This window comes from Magallana gigas, chromosome 7, assembly GCF_963853765.1.
Source record: "Magallana gigas chromosome 7, xbMagGiga1.1, whole genome shotgun sequence".
Classification (NCBI taxonomy): domain Eukaryota; kingdom Metazoa; phylum Mollusca; class Bivalvia; order Ostreida; family Ostreidae; genus Magallana; species Magallana gigas.
This window is the reverse complement of record NC_088859.1, coordinates 30,629,166-30,648,513: the sequence shown is the minus strand read 5'-3', so window position 1 is coordinate 30,648,513 and position 19,348 is coordinate 30,629,166. Positions and strand designations below refer to the sequence as shown.

The 19,348-nt window shown below is 36.0% G+C and overlaps 1 protein-coding gene across 1 annotated transcript in view; it reads right to left on the bottom strand.

Moving 5' to 3' along the window:
* Positions 1-9,276, bottom strand: part of LOC105346438 (CUB and sushi domain-containing protein 3) — an 87,154-nt gene extending 77,878 nt beyond the window's left edge. Inside the window, exons 1-6 of the mRNA XM_066065834.1 lie at positions 9,102-9,276; positions 7,150-7,219; positions 6,841-6,922; positions 6,290-6,381; positions 1,394-1,639; positions 138-233 (exon numbers count right to left, since the gene is read on the bottom strand). Of these exons, the coding sequence (XP_065921906.1) occupies positions 138-233; positions 1,394-1,639; positions 6,290-6,381; positions 6,841-6,922; positions 7,150-7,219; positions 9,102-9,146 (631 nt within the window). The 5' untranslated portion in view covers positions 9,147-9,276. The remainder of the gene's footprint in view (positions 1-137; positions 234-1,393; positions 1,640-6,289; positions 6,382-6,840; positions 6,923-7,149; positions 7,220-9,101) is intronic.
* Positions 9,277-19,348: the final 10,072 nt, after the last annotated feature.

Below are 19,348 nucleotides of genomic sequence, written 5' to 3'. Positions count from 1 at the left end.
AAGATATTGAGGGGAAAATACTTCAAGGTTGTAAATATAAACTAATATATTTAATCCAAAGATTGCAACACAAAACAATAAAAGAAAACTCTAAATTGTTCAACTCCAGGCCCTAGGAAAAATAAATGTCCTCTTACAGCAATCAATTTCATCAGACATATCACCACAGTCGTTTTGGCCATCGCATTTCCAGTTCTTATGAATGTAGCCGCCATTTCCACAAAATATGACATCTGTGTAAATATGGGGAAACCATTGTGATTTATATGCTATAATATATATATATATATATATATATATATATATATATATATATATATATATATATATATATATATATATATATATATATATATATATATTAGGGATGTCAAATCGGTTAATTTTTAGTACTCGGTTACTCGGACGTTTTTCCGATCGAGTACCCGGGTACTCGGTAAAAGTGTAAATTAATATGAACAAGTACATTGATAACTGTAAAACCTTGTGATTTAACATGTTTGTCGTTCCCCCCGTATACAATAAGTTTACTTCGCACAGCTGACATTTTACGTTTTTTAACTCTTCAGTTCTTTTAAAATATTTGCAGACCTTTAAGTCCAATTTATATAACAGACTATAATTATAAACGATGTTCAGTGAAAACAAATCATTAAAGTAAGCCAAAAATAGGGTAGAAGACAGCCAAAGGTGAGAAAAGCTAGGTAACAGGTGCTTTGTCACGATAATTACTATATAAACACTGCCACAGGCGATAACGGTCATTTAGCATATTTAGAGGCGTAGGAAATCCTAATTACTGTATGTACAAGTGCAATGGACATTTTAAGTTTTAAAACCGATGTTTTAATGCATTATTAAATAAACTTAGAAACATAAAAAATATACAACCGAGTAACCAAGTACTGATTTTAGTATTCGATACTCGGACATTCGATCGAGTACCCGGTTAACCGGGGGTACTGGGTACTCGTTGACATCCCTTATATATATATATATATATATATATATATATATATATATATATATATATATATATATATATTCACAAGAGTTTTTCTAGTCATCATATTATATAAGTATACAAACTGAACAATATGCTAATTTGTTACAGGTAAATTATACTAAACTATTTCATGTGTATTTATATATACTCATAATTGTTATTTGCCATGCATCATGAAGCACTAATGTGGGAATAAATTATATTTATTCATTTCTTATATTTTTATCTTAAATGTATTTGGAAGTGAATTTTAATATGCAACTGCTCCCATTTGCAAAAAGACTAAAACAACCAAAGTTTCGTTTTTTTAGAGGTGGGTATATGTATAAAGTTGCATGTTATATTTGAAAAAATATCTTTATCACAGTCATGTGTCTATGGTGTTACCATGTGGTTTAGGCGCTCCCATAAGCTTGCAAACAAATGGAAGCTTCTTTCTACAATTTGTGATTGTCCAGTGGTTGTCATATTTATCCTTTAGGGTAGAAACACATTTATTCTCCTCTAAGAAATCAGCTGGTTGCAGGTTTTTCCACAGTCCTTTATACACTGGAATCGTCTTGTCATCCGATATTCTATATCGTGTCCATGATACTTCATTCTGTCCTGCTGTTGAAGATGTATTAGACAAACCTGAAAATACATTTTCTAGAATGAATGTCTTTTCCACGTGTAAAATGTATTCCTGAACACTGCAAGGGAAACTTTGAAAAATAACCAATGTTTAAATTGTAATAGCATGTGTGTATCTTTCATTTTTAAAGAGAGAGAGAAGAGAGGACATAAAAGACAAGGATTTCAACTTCTGCTCCTCATAAATACAGGTTGGAAACTATACAAACTGGCCTATCTTACTTCAATTTTCAATTTGTAAGTACTTCACTTCTTTAGACTGTAGATTTCCTACAATTTTCATTTCAATTTTACAGAAGAAAAGTAGGTTCAGTTATTCATATCATATCTTTTCAAGATTTTTTCGTAATTCAACCATAAACCATGAATAATTTGTTATTTTTAAAAAGCATAACCCGTTTAAGCTACCGTATGCGTTGATTACGGAAAAGTTCATATAGTCGACAAGCAATAAAGAAAGAAACCGAAACAAGAAAAATAAAGATAACTAGACACGATCTCGTTGCGAGCAACGAGGAGGTCTTCCGTACAATTTAAGAAGTTGATATACATGTATGACCTTCAATTTTGCTATTTACCAGCTAAACATGATTTTGGAAATAGAAGACAAAATCCTTGTTTTGTTTCTATAATACATGTGTAAGAGCTTTGATTGTAAACATTTAGACCCCTCTTGTCCCTCATTTTAGGGGCTAACCCTTCTGTTGATATCAAATGATAGGTCTTTTTATTCTAAATACATTTTGTACAACATCTGTAAAGAAATTCGTTACCGTTCTTGAGATATTTGGGAAAGATTGTTTAAGGGCCGACCCTTTATCTCCTTATAAGGGCCATTAAACGAAACTTTGGTTAAATATTATTACAAACGTTATTCTGAGCATCTTCTCTTCTATAATGCTTTTCAAAATATTCTTCTTTTTAAGATATGAATGATCAAATTATCGGACTTCTAGCCCCTTAAAACCCCTAATATTGTAAACTTTTAACATACGTTAATAAATAACTAAAATATTAACAGTTTTGCTTCTATATTGCATTACAAAATATTTATGATAAAAGGGTTATAGATAAAAGACTTTAGACCCCTATTGGTCCTTAATTTGAGGGGCCAATCCCTTTTTCTTGATATCAAATGAAAGGCCAGTTATTTCAAACACATTTTGTTCATGAAGTGTTTCCAATTTTTTTACCGTTTTTGAGATAATTGGGAAAAATTGTTATAGGGGCCGACCCTTGATCTTCTTTTAAGGGCCATTAAACGAAACTTTGGTGGTTAAATATTATTACAAACGTTGTTTTTTAGCATTTTTTTCTATAATGCTTTTCAAAACATTTCTTCTTTTTAAGATATAAATGATCAAAATATCGGATTTCTAGCCCCTTAAAACCCCTAATTATATAACATATCAGAAAATGTTTAACATACGTTGATAAATAATTGAAAGATAAACAGTTTTGCTTCTATAATGCATTAGAAAATATTTATGATAAAAGAGATATAGATTAAAGCCTTTAGACCCCTCTTGGCCCTTAATTTGAGGGCCCAACCCCTATTTTTGATATCAAAAGAAAGGTCTTATTATTCTTAACACATTTTGTTCATTAAGTGTTTCCATATTTTTTACTGTTCTTGAGATATAAAGGAAAGATTGTTTTAGGGACCGACTCTTTATCTCCTTATAAGGGCCATTACAAGAAACTTTTGTGGTTAAATATTATTACAAACGTTATTCTGAGCATCTTCTCTTCTACAATACTTTTCAAAATAGTTCTTCTTTTTAAGATATAAATGATCAAAATATCGGACTTCTAGCCCCTTAAACCCCTTATTATGTAACATATCTGAGGTCTTTCTAACATGATTGAAATGAGTTAAACAATTTTGAAAAATTAAAATTTCATCTAATCAATTCGAGAAAGATGACATCATACTCAGAATTTCAAGCACCACTTAGAAATCATGTTTTTCAATTAGTCTGAGATCATTTAAACACGATTTAAATGAGTTTAATTTTTTTGAAAAATTAAAATTACATCTAATCAATTCCAGAAAGATGTCATCAGACGCAGAATTGAAAGCGCAACTTAAATAGCGTGTTTTAAGATTAGCCTGAGGTCATTTTAACACAGTTTAAATGAGTTTAAAATTTATGAAAAAATTTCATCATTTTAATTAAAAAAAAGATGTCCTCAGACGCAAAATTGCAAGTGCAACTAAGAAATCGTGTTTTAAAATATGTCTGAGGTCATTCTAATGCGATTTAAATGAGTTTAATTTTTTTTTTAAATTCAAATTTTATCTAATCAATTCTAGAAAGATGTCATCAGACGCAGAATTGCAAGTGCAACTTAGATATTATGTATTTCAATTAGTCTGAGGTCATTCTAACACGATTTAAATGAGTTTAAAAATTTTGAAAAATTTAAATTTCCTCTAATCAATTCGAGGAAGATATCATCATACGCAGAATTGCAGGTGCAACTTAAATATCATGTTTTCAAAGTAGTCTGAGGTCATTTTAACACAATTTAAATGAGTTTAACAATTTTGAAAAATTTAAATTTAATCTAATCGATTCGAAAAAGAAGTAACCATACGCAGAATTGCAAGCGAAACTTAGAAGTCATGTTTTTAAATCAGTCTTCGATCATTTTAACACGGTTTAAATTAGTTTAAATTTTTTGAAAAATTCAAATTTCATCTAATCAATTCTAGAAAGATGTCATCAGACGCAGAATTGCAAGTGAAACTTAAATATTATGTTTTCAAATTAGCCTGAGGTCATTTTAACACAATTTAAATGAGTTTAACAATTTTGAAAAATTTAAATTTAATCTAATCGATTCGAAAAAGAAGTAACCATACGCAGAATTGCAAGCGAAACTTAGAAGTCATGTTTTTAAATCAGTCTTCGATCATTTTAACACGGTTTAAATTAGTTTGAATTTTTTGAAAAATTCAAATTTCATCTAATCAATTCTAGAAAGATGTCATCAGACGCAGAATTGCAAGTGAAACTTAAATATCATGTTTTAAAGTTAGCCTGAGGTCATTTTAACACAATTTAAATGAGTTTAACAATTTTGAAAAATTTAAATTTAATCTAATCGATTCGAAAAAGAAGTAACCATACGCAGAATTGCAAGCGAAACTTAGAAGTCATGTTTTTAAATCAGTCTTCGATCATTTTAACACGGTTTAAATTAGTTTGAATTTTTTTAAAATTCAAATTTCATCTAATCAATTCCAGAAAGATGTCATAAGACGCAGAATTGCAAGCGCAACTTAAATATCATGTTTTAAAGTTAGCCTGAGGTCATTTTAACACAATTTAAATGAGTTTAAATTTTTTGAAAAATCTAATCAATTCCAGAATTGCAAGTGCAACTTAGAAATCCTGTTTTTAAATTAGTCTGAGGTCATTTTAACACGATTTTAATGAGTTTAACATTTTTATAAAAATTAGATTTCATCTAATCAAGCACAACTTAGAAAATTTTAAATTTGTCTGAGGTCCTTTTGAAACGATTTGATGGGATCAAAAATTTGGAAAAATTTAAATTTCATTCAGTGACTTCAAGATACATGTCATCAGACGCAGAATTGCAAGAGCAGGTTAGATATGGTTTTTTAAAGTCGGTTTCAGATATTTTTAGTTCAATTATAATCTTTTTAATTTTTGAAATAAAAACATTGAATTTGACTCCCATAGATTATACCATCAACAAGAAATGAAAACTAATACGGAAATTTGTATAATCGATGAATATGTGAATCCAAGCACTATACAGTAAAAAAGAACATACGACACTCATCATGGCTTGAACCCGGGTCGCCTGGGCACATGTCCACGACTCTAATGACTGAGCTACTCGGACTCTCGCTTCAGGACTTTGATCCTTAATATCTTAAGAACGCGTTGATCGATTTTTAAACAATTGCATATTCTGAATCAGTGAAAGGGTCACTATCAACCCTACAGAAAAATATCAAAAAAGGAAAAAGTTGAAAAAATCGATTTTTGTCTTTCCTTCCGGTGACGACCGGAAGTGACGGACGTTAATTATTTAACCTAAGGGCACCCTTCCAAAGGTAGATCTATCATCGCTGAAAATTTCAAGTTTTTGTCTTTAACCATATTTTAAATATTTGCTGGACAAAATGAATTTTTAAAAAAAGTAAATTTGACGACGTTGACGAACGGAAGTGACGTCATATTTGAAAAGATACGTATGCATAGCTATAGGTACTGTCTTCTATCTTTAAAATTTTCGTGAAAATCCGTCGAATCGTTTTTTAAATATTCGGTTTTAAAAAAAATTGGTGTCGGAAAAAAAACAAGAAAAATAATAGGTCAAAAGAAACCTAACGAAAACAATAAGGTCTTCCGTTGGAAACGGAAGACCTTAACTAGAGATGAAACCATTTTAATTAATTCAGTAAATCAATTCCATTAAGAGCAGCACAGAAATACAACTTCGGTCATTATCATTATACATTTTTTATTTCATCATCCTAGCGTATGTGTTGGATTAGAATGACTGATAAATGTGTTGCTTTTGATCTAAGAAGGCTACGGCAATATTTTCCTTAGTCTGGTGATGATATAAAATAAATATTCATATCACAGATAATGATAATCTCACCAATCCAGTACTGGTTCACATCAGACATCACGTTCATGGCGACATATTCGTTTTCAATGGCATTCTCTAACCAGGCCAGATACATGCCAGATCTACATATATAAAAGAAAAAGTATTTCTTATTTTACTGATTCTTATTATTTAAATCAATAAAAGCTTCTAAGACAATCACATTAACCATAGAATTATGTACATGTAGATTGTAAAATTTCTTTCCTACAAACGTTGATTAAAGTTGGCTTTTGACAAATAACTAGTCATTTTGTATATATCTTAAATTTTATGGGTTTGTGAAAATCTTTGCTTTTTATGTTGATAAACCAACAGAACAACTCGTAAAGCATTCAAGTGTTTAACAACCAATTTATCAATTATTCTGCTACAATATAAGTTGACAGTTTTTCAATATATATTTTAAATTACTTGAAAAGACACAATATCCCAATACTCTGGGCGGGAAAAATTGAATATGCATAGTAGTTTATAGTTTATAAAAAAAAAATCAAGATAATTGATATATATATAGTTTGATACATGATATTTATGATTACCGTAAACAGGCTGTCTCTGCATGTTTCCATGTCATTGGAACTGTCTCCTTTCTGAAGCAGTAACCTTGGTAAAACACCGATCCTTTGGGAGAAATCGCATTTTATAGAAATTATTATATTTTTTATTGTTCAATCATGCCAGTTTCATTGCAACACAAGGCGTATTAGTGTGCGTAAAGTTATCACTTTGTCAAGATTTTCTTTCGTACTAGTATCATGAGACGTTTAAAGATAATAGGGATACAAAATTGCAAAACTATTATAAAGTTTACAGATTTATATCTGTAAATTCAATCAATTTTTACATACCGCTTGGACACTTGAAACCTATGTCGCCCATTCTTCCATCATCATGACTTAGACAACATCTGAATCCAATCTATAATATGATACATCCTGGTAATTGAGATTTTATTCAAATAGTTTGGTAAAAAAAAAATGTGTATATATTTGGTTTCCAATAACACGTTTATCTCACTCAAAATAGGTTGGTATTTATAACAGATGCAAAAACAATAAAAAATTAAAGCGAATGAGAGCAACATTTGTAGAATCATATGTTATATGTTGTTTTAATATAACCTACATGTTAGTTACCATTACTTCATATGTTGTTCTAGCAAAGAGTGTCATTTAGAAATTCCAAATCGTCTGCAGTGACTTATCAATTAAAGCTGCAGTGTAAGGGGTGCGGTCATATATATATATTTGCATATCCATTGCGCTTTCCCAATGTAAGTCCATACGGAGGAGCTGCAAATATTTTTCTATAATCGCAATTGCTCTGTCTGTATACTATGACGTCATAAAGGCGTGACGTCATTTAAGAAATAAACAACGTTATTTAGTGAACATGGCGTTATGAATAGCAATTGCTCTGTTGGCATATTCCATGATGCGCGCTAGCGCATCATGGAAAATATGCCAGCAGAGCAGTTGCTATTCATAACGCCATGTACACTAAATAATCGTTGTTTATTACTTATATTTGCATCATTTTACCACTCGCAAATACCTTGTATTAGCCTAAACCTTGACATTTAGCTATTACATCAAAAGTAAACATTCAGACTGTAATGTATCTTTTTAATTCACATAGATTTGTTAACAGAATCAATGATATGTTATAACAGTTAATCCTTTAAAATGTTATCAAAAGCATCTTTTAATATCAAATACGTCAATTTTAATGGAATTGGAGAAAATTTTTCAATATATGCAGCTTAGACGGGTGCAAAAATGCCATATTGGCACTGGCATAATTATCTGGCACAGGGTTACAAGTTCTTTTAAGCTTGTTACAACAAAGAAATTATTATGCCGCGTGTGATCGTATCCAGTGGTACATGTACGTACGTTCTATGTGGTTGGTGCAATTTATATACACAGCAATGTTAAGGCGTCCCGGTGCTAAAAAACGGCTGGAAAACGATATTATTTGACTCAACGCAAAAATACATTATATTTGATGCATTTTGTGACGTCATATGTACTTTATAATCACGTGACGGGCGAATCTTAATATTGCAAATGATCCATTAAAACGCATCGGCGCAGGTGATTAATGACATTAAATCATAAATATTTTAAAGAAAAATCCTTTGTTTTGTCATATACTTTGAAATTCTTGCTTGGGCTTGAAATAGATATTTCGTTTATGGATAATATTGTTGAAACATTCCAGAAAATCATCAAAATAACGCAAATTTTTACTAATCAAAATTGATTTACAAAAATGGTGTAAATCCGTAGTTTTCCCAAGCATGATTCACATTGGTTCTAATATTCTGAACCAATTTAACGTAAAATATTCTTAAATTGTGTTAATCTTTCACCTGCGCCAAGCTGATTTTTACATGCATTAAAATTTCTTCATTCATTTGTTTACACGTAGCAGGGAGAGTGTCCAAACCACAAGTTTATAAAGAGTATTTTACTAAAAACGAAGCTTTAATCTGCCGATTGATACAGGTTTTTAATATGAATGAATTCTGTACGTCTAGCATCAACGGCAGCATCTTTGTAAAGGAAACATGCGGTTTTATACTGGTTTGATATAATTCACTTTTAACGTTGAGATACATTCCCTGAGAACTATCCTTAACATGCCCGCAAAGCTCTTGGCTATAATACTTTGATAATAAAACTGAGGACTATGCATGCATCCTGGCAGGTTGTTCTGTTTAATGTAAAACCAAAATCAACTGATATTCTTGTTTCGGTTTTTAACCAAGAGTATAAATTTGAATTAAAATGTTTACCTGTAATAGGTGACAGAAAAGTAATAAGTCTCGCAGACAATCCATTGCACTCGGTCCTGGTAGTGCGTCCGCTGGACTAGGTATGAATAGAATTCACAAATCTCAAGGTTTCTGCCGGGGTAGCTGCACGTTCCAGAGGAATCGGCATTACTCTTCCTGGTATACCTAGTCTTTTCTGGTTTTTAAATTCGTTATGATATACCATTTCAATTTTCCTACGCAGTTTGCTGAAATCTTTCAATTAAAAGCAAACAAAGGGGGTGGAATGACGAAACTCAGTTTAAAGGGACATGATCACGATTCTGATCAAATTTTATTTTTCTGTTTTTATTATTAACAATGCTCAAGGAATGCATTTCTAATAATCAAATGAAACGTTTGGTAATAAGCAAGATACAGGGCTCCCAATTCTTTGTCATGTAAACAAGGCTCGTGCCCTGTTTTTGTTTACAAAGGTTCAATACTAGTATACCAGAAAAAAATCTTTTTCAAGCAGATTTGTCTAGCTTTCTATTCATTTTAAGCATAAATAAACACTTTCTGGCGTGCAACACATTCATTTTAGATCCAAAACTGACATTTTTGCTTCAACGTTCAAAATGTAAACAAAAGCTCTGTTTACATAGCAAAGAATTGCAAGCCCTGTAACTCGCTTATAACTCAACGAATGGCAACAAAATTGTGGTTGCCTATTAAGAATGCCTTACTGGCGGATTGTAAATAATAAAATCAAAAAATGATTTTTGACCAAAATCGTGACCATGCCCCTTAAAGGGCATTCAGAAGTTGGAGTTCTATTCGTTTTTGCTATTCACTATTCGAATAGCGAATAGAATTCTGTGGTCGGTTCGCTATTCAAATTACCGTAAACATGCTAATAAACATAAATTCAAAATTTCATATAAACGTCCCTTTTTAATTAAAAAACAGTTTTATAACCTGAACATCGACAAAATAAACAAGACCAGTAAGAGGCTTAGCTAGCCTTGCGAAAATGCGACATTTCCAATAATACAGTTATAATGGGATTTCTTTCAAGGGGCTGGCTCACACCCTGTATCCCATATTTGGGCCTTCATATTTGGTGAGGATGGCGCCCCCTAACAGCCCAATCGACCCTCAAAAGGAATTGGGTTCCCGCAACCAGTAAGAGGCTTAGCTAGCCTGGCGAAAATGCGACATTACCAATAATACAGTTATAATGGGATATCTTTCAAGGGGCTGGCTAACACCCTGTGTCCCATGTTTGGGCCTTCATATTTGGTGAGGATGGCGCCCCCTAACAGCCCAATCGACCCTCAAAAGGAATTGGGTTTCCGCAACCAGTAAGAGGCTTAGCTAGCCTGGCGAAAATGCGACATTACCAATAATACAGTTATAATGGGATATCTTTCAAGGGGCTGGCTAACACCCTGTGTCCCATGTTTGGGCCTTCATATTTGGTGAGGATGGCGCCCCCTAACAGCCCAATCGACCCTCAAAAGGAATTGGGTTCCCGCAACCAGTAAGAGGCTTAGCTAGCCTGGCGAAAATGCGACATTACCAATAATACAGTTATAATGGGATATCTTTCAAGGGGCTGGCTAACACCCTGTGTCCCATGTTTGGGCCTTCATATTTGGTGAGGATGGGGCCCGGGACAGCCCAGTCGACCCTCAGAAAAGGAATTGAGTTTACACAACCAATAAGAGGCTTAGCTAGCCTGCCAAAAATGCGACATTTGCAATAATACAGTTAAAATGGGATATCTTTCAAGGGGCTGGCTAACATCCTGTTTCCAATATTTGGGCCTTCATGTTTGGTGAGGATGGGGCCCCGGGACAGCCCAGTCGACCCTCAAAAGGAATTGCGTTTACATGACCAGTGAGAGACTTAGCTAGCCTAGCGAATAATAGGAAATATCGTATAATACAGTTATAATGGGATTCTTTCAAAGGGCTGACTTACACCCTGCATCCCATATTTGGGCCTTCATATTTGGTGAGAATAGGGGCCCATGACAGTCCTTAATTTGGCCTTCATATTTGGTGAGGATGGCACCCCGGAACAGCCCAGTCGACCCTCAAAAGGAATTGGGTTTCTACGACCAGAAAGACATTTCCTATAATACAGTTATAATGGGATGTCTTTCAAGGGGCTTGCTAACACCCTGTGTCCCATGTTTGGGCCTTCATGTTTGGTGAGGATGGGGCCCCATGACAGCCCAGTCGACTCTCAAAAGGAATAGGTTTACACGACCAGTAAGAGGCTTAGCTAGCCTGGCGAAAATGCGAAATATGCTATATTACAGTTATAATGAGATATCTTTCAAGGGGCTGGTTAACACCCTGTATCCCATAATTGGGCTTTCATATTTGGTGAGGATGGGGCCCTGGGACAGCCCAGTCGACCCTTTAAAGGAATTGGGTTTACATGACCAGTGAGAGGCTTAGCTAGCCTAGCGAATAATAAGAAATTTCGTATAATACAGTTATAATGGAATGTCTTTCAAAGGGCTGACTTACACCCTGTATCCCACATTTGGGCCTTCACATTTGGTGAGGATGGCGCCCCGGGACAGCCCAGTCGACCCCCAAAAGGAATTAGGTTTATACGACCAGTAAGAGGCTTAGCTAGCCTGGCGAAAATGCGACATTTGCTATAATACAATTACAGACCCTGAAACGTACTACTACACCACACGCTCGCTGCACGCTCGCTACCCGCTCGCTAAACGGTTCACACGAAACGCTGAACGGTTTACACGAAACGCTGCACGCTTTGCCCGAAACGCTAAACGATTTACACGAAACGCTGAACGGTTTTCACGAAACGATTCTCGCACGAAACGATTTGCTCGCTTTTTACACGCTTTGGACACGCTTTTATCCTGATCGATTCGGTTCCTCTCGGATTTTTACCCTGACTGACTCTGTTAGTAAGAATTAATTTTAAGAAAACACGAAATAATAAAAATACCGATATTAGAAACATATATGTACATAAGTGTTGAATTGATTAATTAAATTAATATGGTACTTTTATTTAAAGCAAAAAACTATTTATTCACAGAATTAGCCAAAAATATTACTTCTATAAATATATTTATTGCTCAAAAGAAATATCCATGATTCTTATCAGTGCCGTAAATAATAAAAATTCCAGAGAAAAAAGTTACTGTAACATAATATTTAATACCAAAAATAAAATCCGTATGATTACAAACTGAAATCGGTTTTTCAGTATTCGGCGGGATTTTTTTGTTCTTCTCACATTAATATTTTTATTAGTTTCAGAGAATACGATGTAAAAATACTACATGTAATAGTAAATAAACCTGTAATTATTTACATTGATAATTTTGAAAGTTATGTAAAATAAAATTAGTCACATAAGTTAGAAAAATGCTATAAAACAACCGAATAATTTTTTTTATGCCGAATCATTCGCGTAAATAAATGTTCCATACATAATATCACAGAAAAAAAATCAATCGATTAAACAAAGAAAGTTGTCATTACTATTTCGGATAGAACAAAAAATAAAAAATGATTTAAATTTGTGTCTCAATATTCGTATACATAACCGGCGCCCCGCATAACGGCATACAATATATCTATCATAATCTATTTGAATTTAGTACAGTGCATATAGATTCACATAATAATTAATTGCATGTGTACATTTTAAGAAAATTTCAGTGTGTTGATTACTTGTTGTTTTCCGTTATCAGTGTTTAAATAATTAAAATAATAACTTGTAGAACTATTTTTAATCGGGATTCAGAAGAATTTACTTCCTGCATTTCATAGAAATGAACAGAATATTTCTTTTCTATGTTTACATTTAATTTTGTACAAATTAATGTTGAATAATCTATCATTGAAATTGTGTGCATCATCAAATACTGATTCCGTCTACCTTCAAGTCATTAAATTTCTATTGGCTATTGACAAAACAAGAGACGAGTGATCATGCAATGAAAACGAATACACAGAGTTTGATGGACAGGTTCAGCCAGGTGCAGGTCTTCCCGATGTCCGAGGTTATGTGTACTGGTTGTACACAGCCGAATAGTCTCAGTAACTAGTCTTCTTTCAATACGCGTACTTTTCTTTTGTTTGTTAAAAATTAATTCAATTTTGTAAAAAGATAAGTATATCATTTCTTATAGATTTTTTTCACGAGAATATCTCATAGGAGTTTTGCCGATCACAAACAGTTTAAAGTAATGTTTAACACGAGCGCTATTTTGAAACAATTAAACTGTCAGAGAGTTCCGAATGAAATCTGATGAACGTTTCACACGGTTCTCGCACGCTTTGCCCGAAACGATTTACACGCTTTGCCAGAAACGCTGCACGCTTTGCCCGAAACGCTAAACGGTTTACACGAAACGCTTCACGATTCACACGAAACGCTAAACGGTTTACACGAAACGCTAAACGGTTTACACGAAACGTTTCTCGCACGAAAGTCGCACGCTTTTTTGGTGTAGTAGTACGTTTCAGGGTCTGTATAATGGGGTTTCTTTCAAGGGGCTGGCTAACACCCTGTTTCCCATAATTGGGCTTTCATATTTGGTGAGGATGGCGCCCTTGGACAGCCCAGTCGATCCACAAAAGGAATTGGGTTTACACGACCAGTAAGTGGCTAAGATAGCCTGGCCGAAATACCACATTTGCTATAATACAATTATAATGGGATGTCTTTCAAGGGGCTGGCTAACACCCTGTATCCCATATTTGGGCCTTCATGTTTAGTGAGGATGGGGCTCTTGCGACCATCAACAGGAATTGGGTTTACACGACCAGTGACAGGCTTAGCTAGTCTAGCGAATAATAGGAAATTTTGTATAATACAGTTATAATGGGATTTCTTTCAAAGGGCTGACAAACACCCTGTATCCCATATTTGGGCCTTCATATTTGGTGAGGAGAGGGGCTCCTGACAGCCCTTAATTGGGCCTTCATATCTGGTGAGGATGGCGCCCCGGGACAGCCCAGTTGACTCTCAAAAGGAATTGGGTTTACACGACCAGTAAGAGGCTAAGCTACACTGGCGAAAATACGACATTTCCTATAATACAGTTATAATGGGATGTCTTTCAAGGGGCTGGCTAACACCCTGTATCCCATGTTTGGACCGTCATATTTGGTTGGGATGGGGCCCTGGACAGCCCAGTCGACCCTCAAAAAAGGAAATGGGTTTACACGACCAGTAAGAGGCTTAGCTAGCCTAGCGAATAATAGGAAATTTAGAATAACATTTCCAATTATACAGTTATAACGGGATATCTTTCAAGGGGCTGGCTAACACCCTGTTTCCCACATTGGGACCTTCATATTTGGTGAGGATGCAGCCCGGAACAACCCAGTCGACCCTCCAGAAAGGAATTCGGTTTACACGACCAGTAAGAGGCTTAGCTAGCCTAGCGAATAATAGGAAATTTAGAATAATACAGTTATGATGGGATTTCTTTCAAAGGGCTGACTAACACCCTGTATCCCATATTTGGGCCTTCATATTTGGTGAGGATAGGGGCCAATGACAGCCCATAATTGGGTCTTCATATTTGGTGAGGATGGCTACCCGGGACAGCCCAGTCGACTTTCAAAAGGAATTGAGTTTCTACGACCAGAAAGAGGCTTAGCTAGCCTGGCGAAAATGCAATATTTCCTATATAACAGTTATAATGGGATGTCTTTCAAGAGGCTGGCTAACACCCTGTTTCCCATAATTGGGCTTTCATATTTGTGGAGGATGGCGCCCTAGGACAGCCCAGTCAATCCTCAAAAGGAATTGGGTTTACACGACCAGTAAGAGGCTTAGCTAGCCTGGCGAAAATGCGACATTTCCTATAATACAGTTATAATGGGATGTTTTTCAAGGGGCTGGCTAACACCCTGTATCCCATATTTGGGCCGTCATATTTGGTTGGGATGGGTACCGGGACAGCCCAGTTGACCCTCAAAAAAGGAATTGGGTTTACACGACCAGTAAGAGGCTTAGCTAGCCTGACGAAAACGCGACATTTCCAATTATACAGTTATAACGGGATATCTTTCAAGGGGCTGGCTAACACCCTGTTTCCCACATTGGGACCTTCATATTTGGTGAGGATGCAGCCCGGGACAACCCAGTCGACCCTCTAAAAAGGAATTCGGTTTACACGACCAGTAAGAGGCTTAGCTAGCCTAGCGAATAATAGGAAATTTAGAATAATACAGTTATAATGGGGTTTCTTTCAAAGGGCTGACTAACACCCTGTATCCCATATTTGGGCCTTCATATTTGGTGAGGATAGGGGCCAATGACAGCCCATAATTGGGTCTTCATATTTGGTGAGGATGGCTACCCGGGACAGCCCAGTCGACTCTCAAAAGGAATTGGGTTTATACGACCAGAAAGAGGCTTAGCTAGCCTGGCGAAATGCGATATTTCCTATATAACAGTTATAATGGGATGTCTTTCAAGGGGCTGGCTAACACCCCGTTTCCCATAATTGGGCTTTCATATTTGTGGAGGATGGCGCCCTGAACAGCCCAGTCAATCCTCAAAAGGAATTGGGTTTATACGACCAGTAAGAAGCTTTACAAGCCTGGCGAAAATGCGACATTTCCTATAATACAGTTATAATGTGATGTCTTTCGAGGGGCTGGCTAACACCCTGTATCCCATATTTGGGCCGTCATATTTGGTTGGGATGGGTACCGGGACAGCCCAGTCGACCCTCAAAAAAGGAATTGGGTTTACACGATCAGTAAGAGGCTTAGCTCGCCTGGCGAAAATGCAACATTTCAAATAATACAGTTATAACGGGATATCTTTCAAGGGGCTGGCTAACACCCTGTTTCCCACTTTGGGACCTTCATATTTGGTGAGGATGCGGCCCGGGACAACCCAGTCGACCCTCTAAAAAGGAATTGGATTTACACGACCAGTAAGAGACTTAGCTAGCCTAGCGAATAATAGGAAATTTAGTATTATACAGTTATAATGGGATTTCTTTCAAAGGGCTGACTAACACCCTGTATCCCATATTTAGGCCTTCATATTTGGTGAGGATAGGGGCCTATGACAGCCCATAATTGGGTCTTCATATTTGGTGAGGATGGCTACCCGGGACAGCCCAGTCGACTCTCAAGAGGAATTGAGTTTCTACGACCAGAAAGAGGCTTAGCTAGCCTGGCGAAAATGCAATATTTCCTATATAACAGTTATAATGGGATGTCTTTCAAGGGGCTGGCTAACACCCTGTTTCCAATAATTGGGCTTTCATATTTGTGGAGGATGGCGCCCTAGGACAGCCCAGTCAATCCTCAAAAGGAATTGGGTTTATACGACCAGTAAGAGGCTTAGCTAGCCTGGCGAAAATGCGACATTTCCTATAATACAGTTATAATGGGATGTCTTTCAAGGGGCTGGCTAACACCCTGTATCCCATATTTCGGCCGTCATATTTGGTAGGGATGGGTACCGGGACAGCCCAGTTGACCCTCAAAAAAGGAATTGGGTTTACACGACCAGTAAGAGGCTTAGCTAGCCTGGCGAAAATGCGACATTTCCTATATAACAGTTATAATGGGATGTTTTTCAAGGGGCTGGCTAACACCCTGTATCCCATGTTTGGACCGTCATATTTGGTGGGGATGGGTACCGGGACAGCCCAGTTGACCCTCGAAAGGAATTTGCTTTAAACGACCAGTAAGAGGCTTAGCTAGCCTAGCAAATAATAGGAAATTTCGTATAATACAGTTATAATGAGATATCTTTCAAGGGGTTGGCTAACACCCTGTATCCCATATTTGGGCCTTCATATTTGGTGAGGATGGGAATCTGCAACAGCCCATTCGTCCCCCAAAAGGAATTGGGTTTACACGACCAGTAAGAGGCTCAGCTAGCCTAGCGAATGATAGGAAATTTCGTATAATACAGTTATGATGGGATTTCTTTCAAAGGGCTGACTAACACCCTGTTTCCCATATTAAGGACTTCATATTTGGTGAGGATGGCGCCCCGGGACAGCCCAATCGACTCTCAAAAGGAATTGGGTTTATACGACCAGTAAGAGGTTTAGCTAGCCTGGAAAAATGCAACATTTGCTATAATACAATTATAATGGGATATCTTTCAAGGGGCTGGCTAACACCCTGTTTCCCATATTTGGGCTTTTATATTTGTGGAGTATGGCGCCCCGGAACAGCCCAGTCGATCCTCAAAAGGAATTTGGTTTACACGACTAGTAAGAGGCTTAGCTAGCCTGGCGAAAATACGACAGTTGCTATAATACAGTTACAATGGGATTTCTTTCAGGGAGCTAGCTAACACCCTGTATCCCATATTTGGGCCTTTATGTTTGGTGGGATGGGGTCCTTGGACAGTCCAGTCGACCCTCAAAAGGAATTGGGTTTAAACGGCCATGAACAGGCTAAGCTAGCCTGGCGAAAATGCGACATTTCTTATAATACAGTCATAACAGGATTTCTTTCAAGGGGATGGCTAACACTCTCTATCCCATATTTGGGCCTTCATATTTAGTGAGGATGGGGCCCCATGACAGCCCAGTCGACCCTCAAAAGGAATTGGGTTTACACGACCAGTAAGAGGCTAAGCTAGCCTGGCGAATACTAGGAAGTTTCGTATAATACAGTTATAATTGGATATCTTTCAAATGGCTGACTAACACCCTCTATCCCATACTTGGGCCTTCATATTTGGTGAGGATAGGGACCCATAACAGCCCAGTCGACCCTCAAAAGGAATTGGGTTAACACGACCAGTAAGAGGCTTAGCTAGCCTGGCAAAAATGCGATATTTCCTATAATACAGTTTAAATGGGATATCTTTCAAGGGGCTGACTAACACCCTGTTTCCCATATTTGGGTTTTCATGTCTGGTGGATATTGGGTTCCCAGGAAGCCCAGTCGACCCTCAAAAGGAATTGGGTTTACACGGCCATTAACAGGCTTAGGTAGCCTGGCAAATAATAGGAAATTCCGTTTAATACAACTATAACGGGATATCTTTCAAGGGTCTGGCTAACAGCCTGTATCCCAAATTTGGGCCTTCATAATTGTTAATAATGGGGCCCCGGTAACGCCCAGTCGGCCCTCAAAAGGAATTGGGTTTACACGGCCATTAACAGGTCTAGCTAGCCTGGCGGAAATAGAAATTATTTTGATATAGTTATAATTGGAATATCGGCTGCCCAGTCTACCATCAATTGGAATTTGGTTTACATGACTTTCAGACATATGTGTAAGTTGCTATTTGAAGTGACAAATATCGTGTAAATTGCTATATGGGAAAACTATTGTAGGAAGTGACTTACATATCTATATCTTCTTTTGTCAAAATGTGGTACTTGATGAAATCAAAGGACATTTAAGAAAGAGTTATTGTTCTGAATATATACATGTGTAAGGACATTCACATCATACAATTATCTCAACAGTCATTTTAACACTTTTTTTTAAAATAGATATTAAAAGTCAGCACTATCTCTCTGAAAGTGAACAGAGGTTAATAATTTTGGGTATTATATGTAATAACATGTGCATGCATGTAGCACGTTTTTGATTTTTATAGTGTATAAAATCGATAACGAAACAATATGTTATGTAATATGTTCTTTAATCCCGTGAGCAAAGGTCAACGAATATTTAAATCAAAATGGGTCTTTGTTCGACTTGGGTTATTTCTCAATACATATACCGGAGTTCACACGTTATTTCATAACGATTCATATATTATATGATTTATTATATATTATGTGAGTGTTATATGAAAATATAAAAGGTCGGCGGTTCAAGCCCCGGTGTGGCCATTTGCTGTGTGTTGTGTCCTTGGACAAGACACTTTATCTACTTTGTCTTAGTTCTCAAATATAGGTTCAGGTTGGAAGTTAATCTACGATGGACTGGTGTCCCATATAAAAGGAGTCTATGATTTTCATCCGATTAGTACCACGCGTACGATAACCAGGATTAAAATAACGACAGTCACTCTCATTTGTCGGAGAAAGAATCGAAATACTATCAATAATGCAAATACTTCCAACAAGCTTGTTCCCCTCTTTACAGAACATTAAATGCTTTGTTTGTGTTCTAATACCGCTGAATCGCGAGAAACTTTCTTTTGTTTAAAATATCATAAATCTGCAACTATCATATTTTTTTTCCAAGTCGAAACTTACTATCTACTAATCAAATAAGTAAGGCTTAAAAAAAAATATGTACGAGTGTGAAATTAAACCTGGTAGTTGC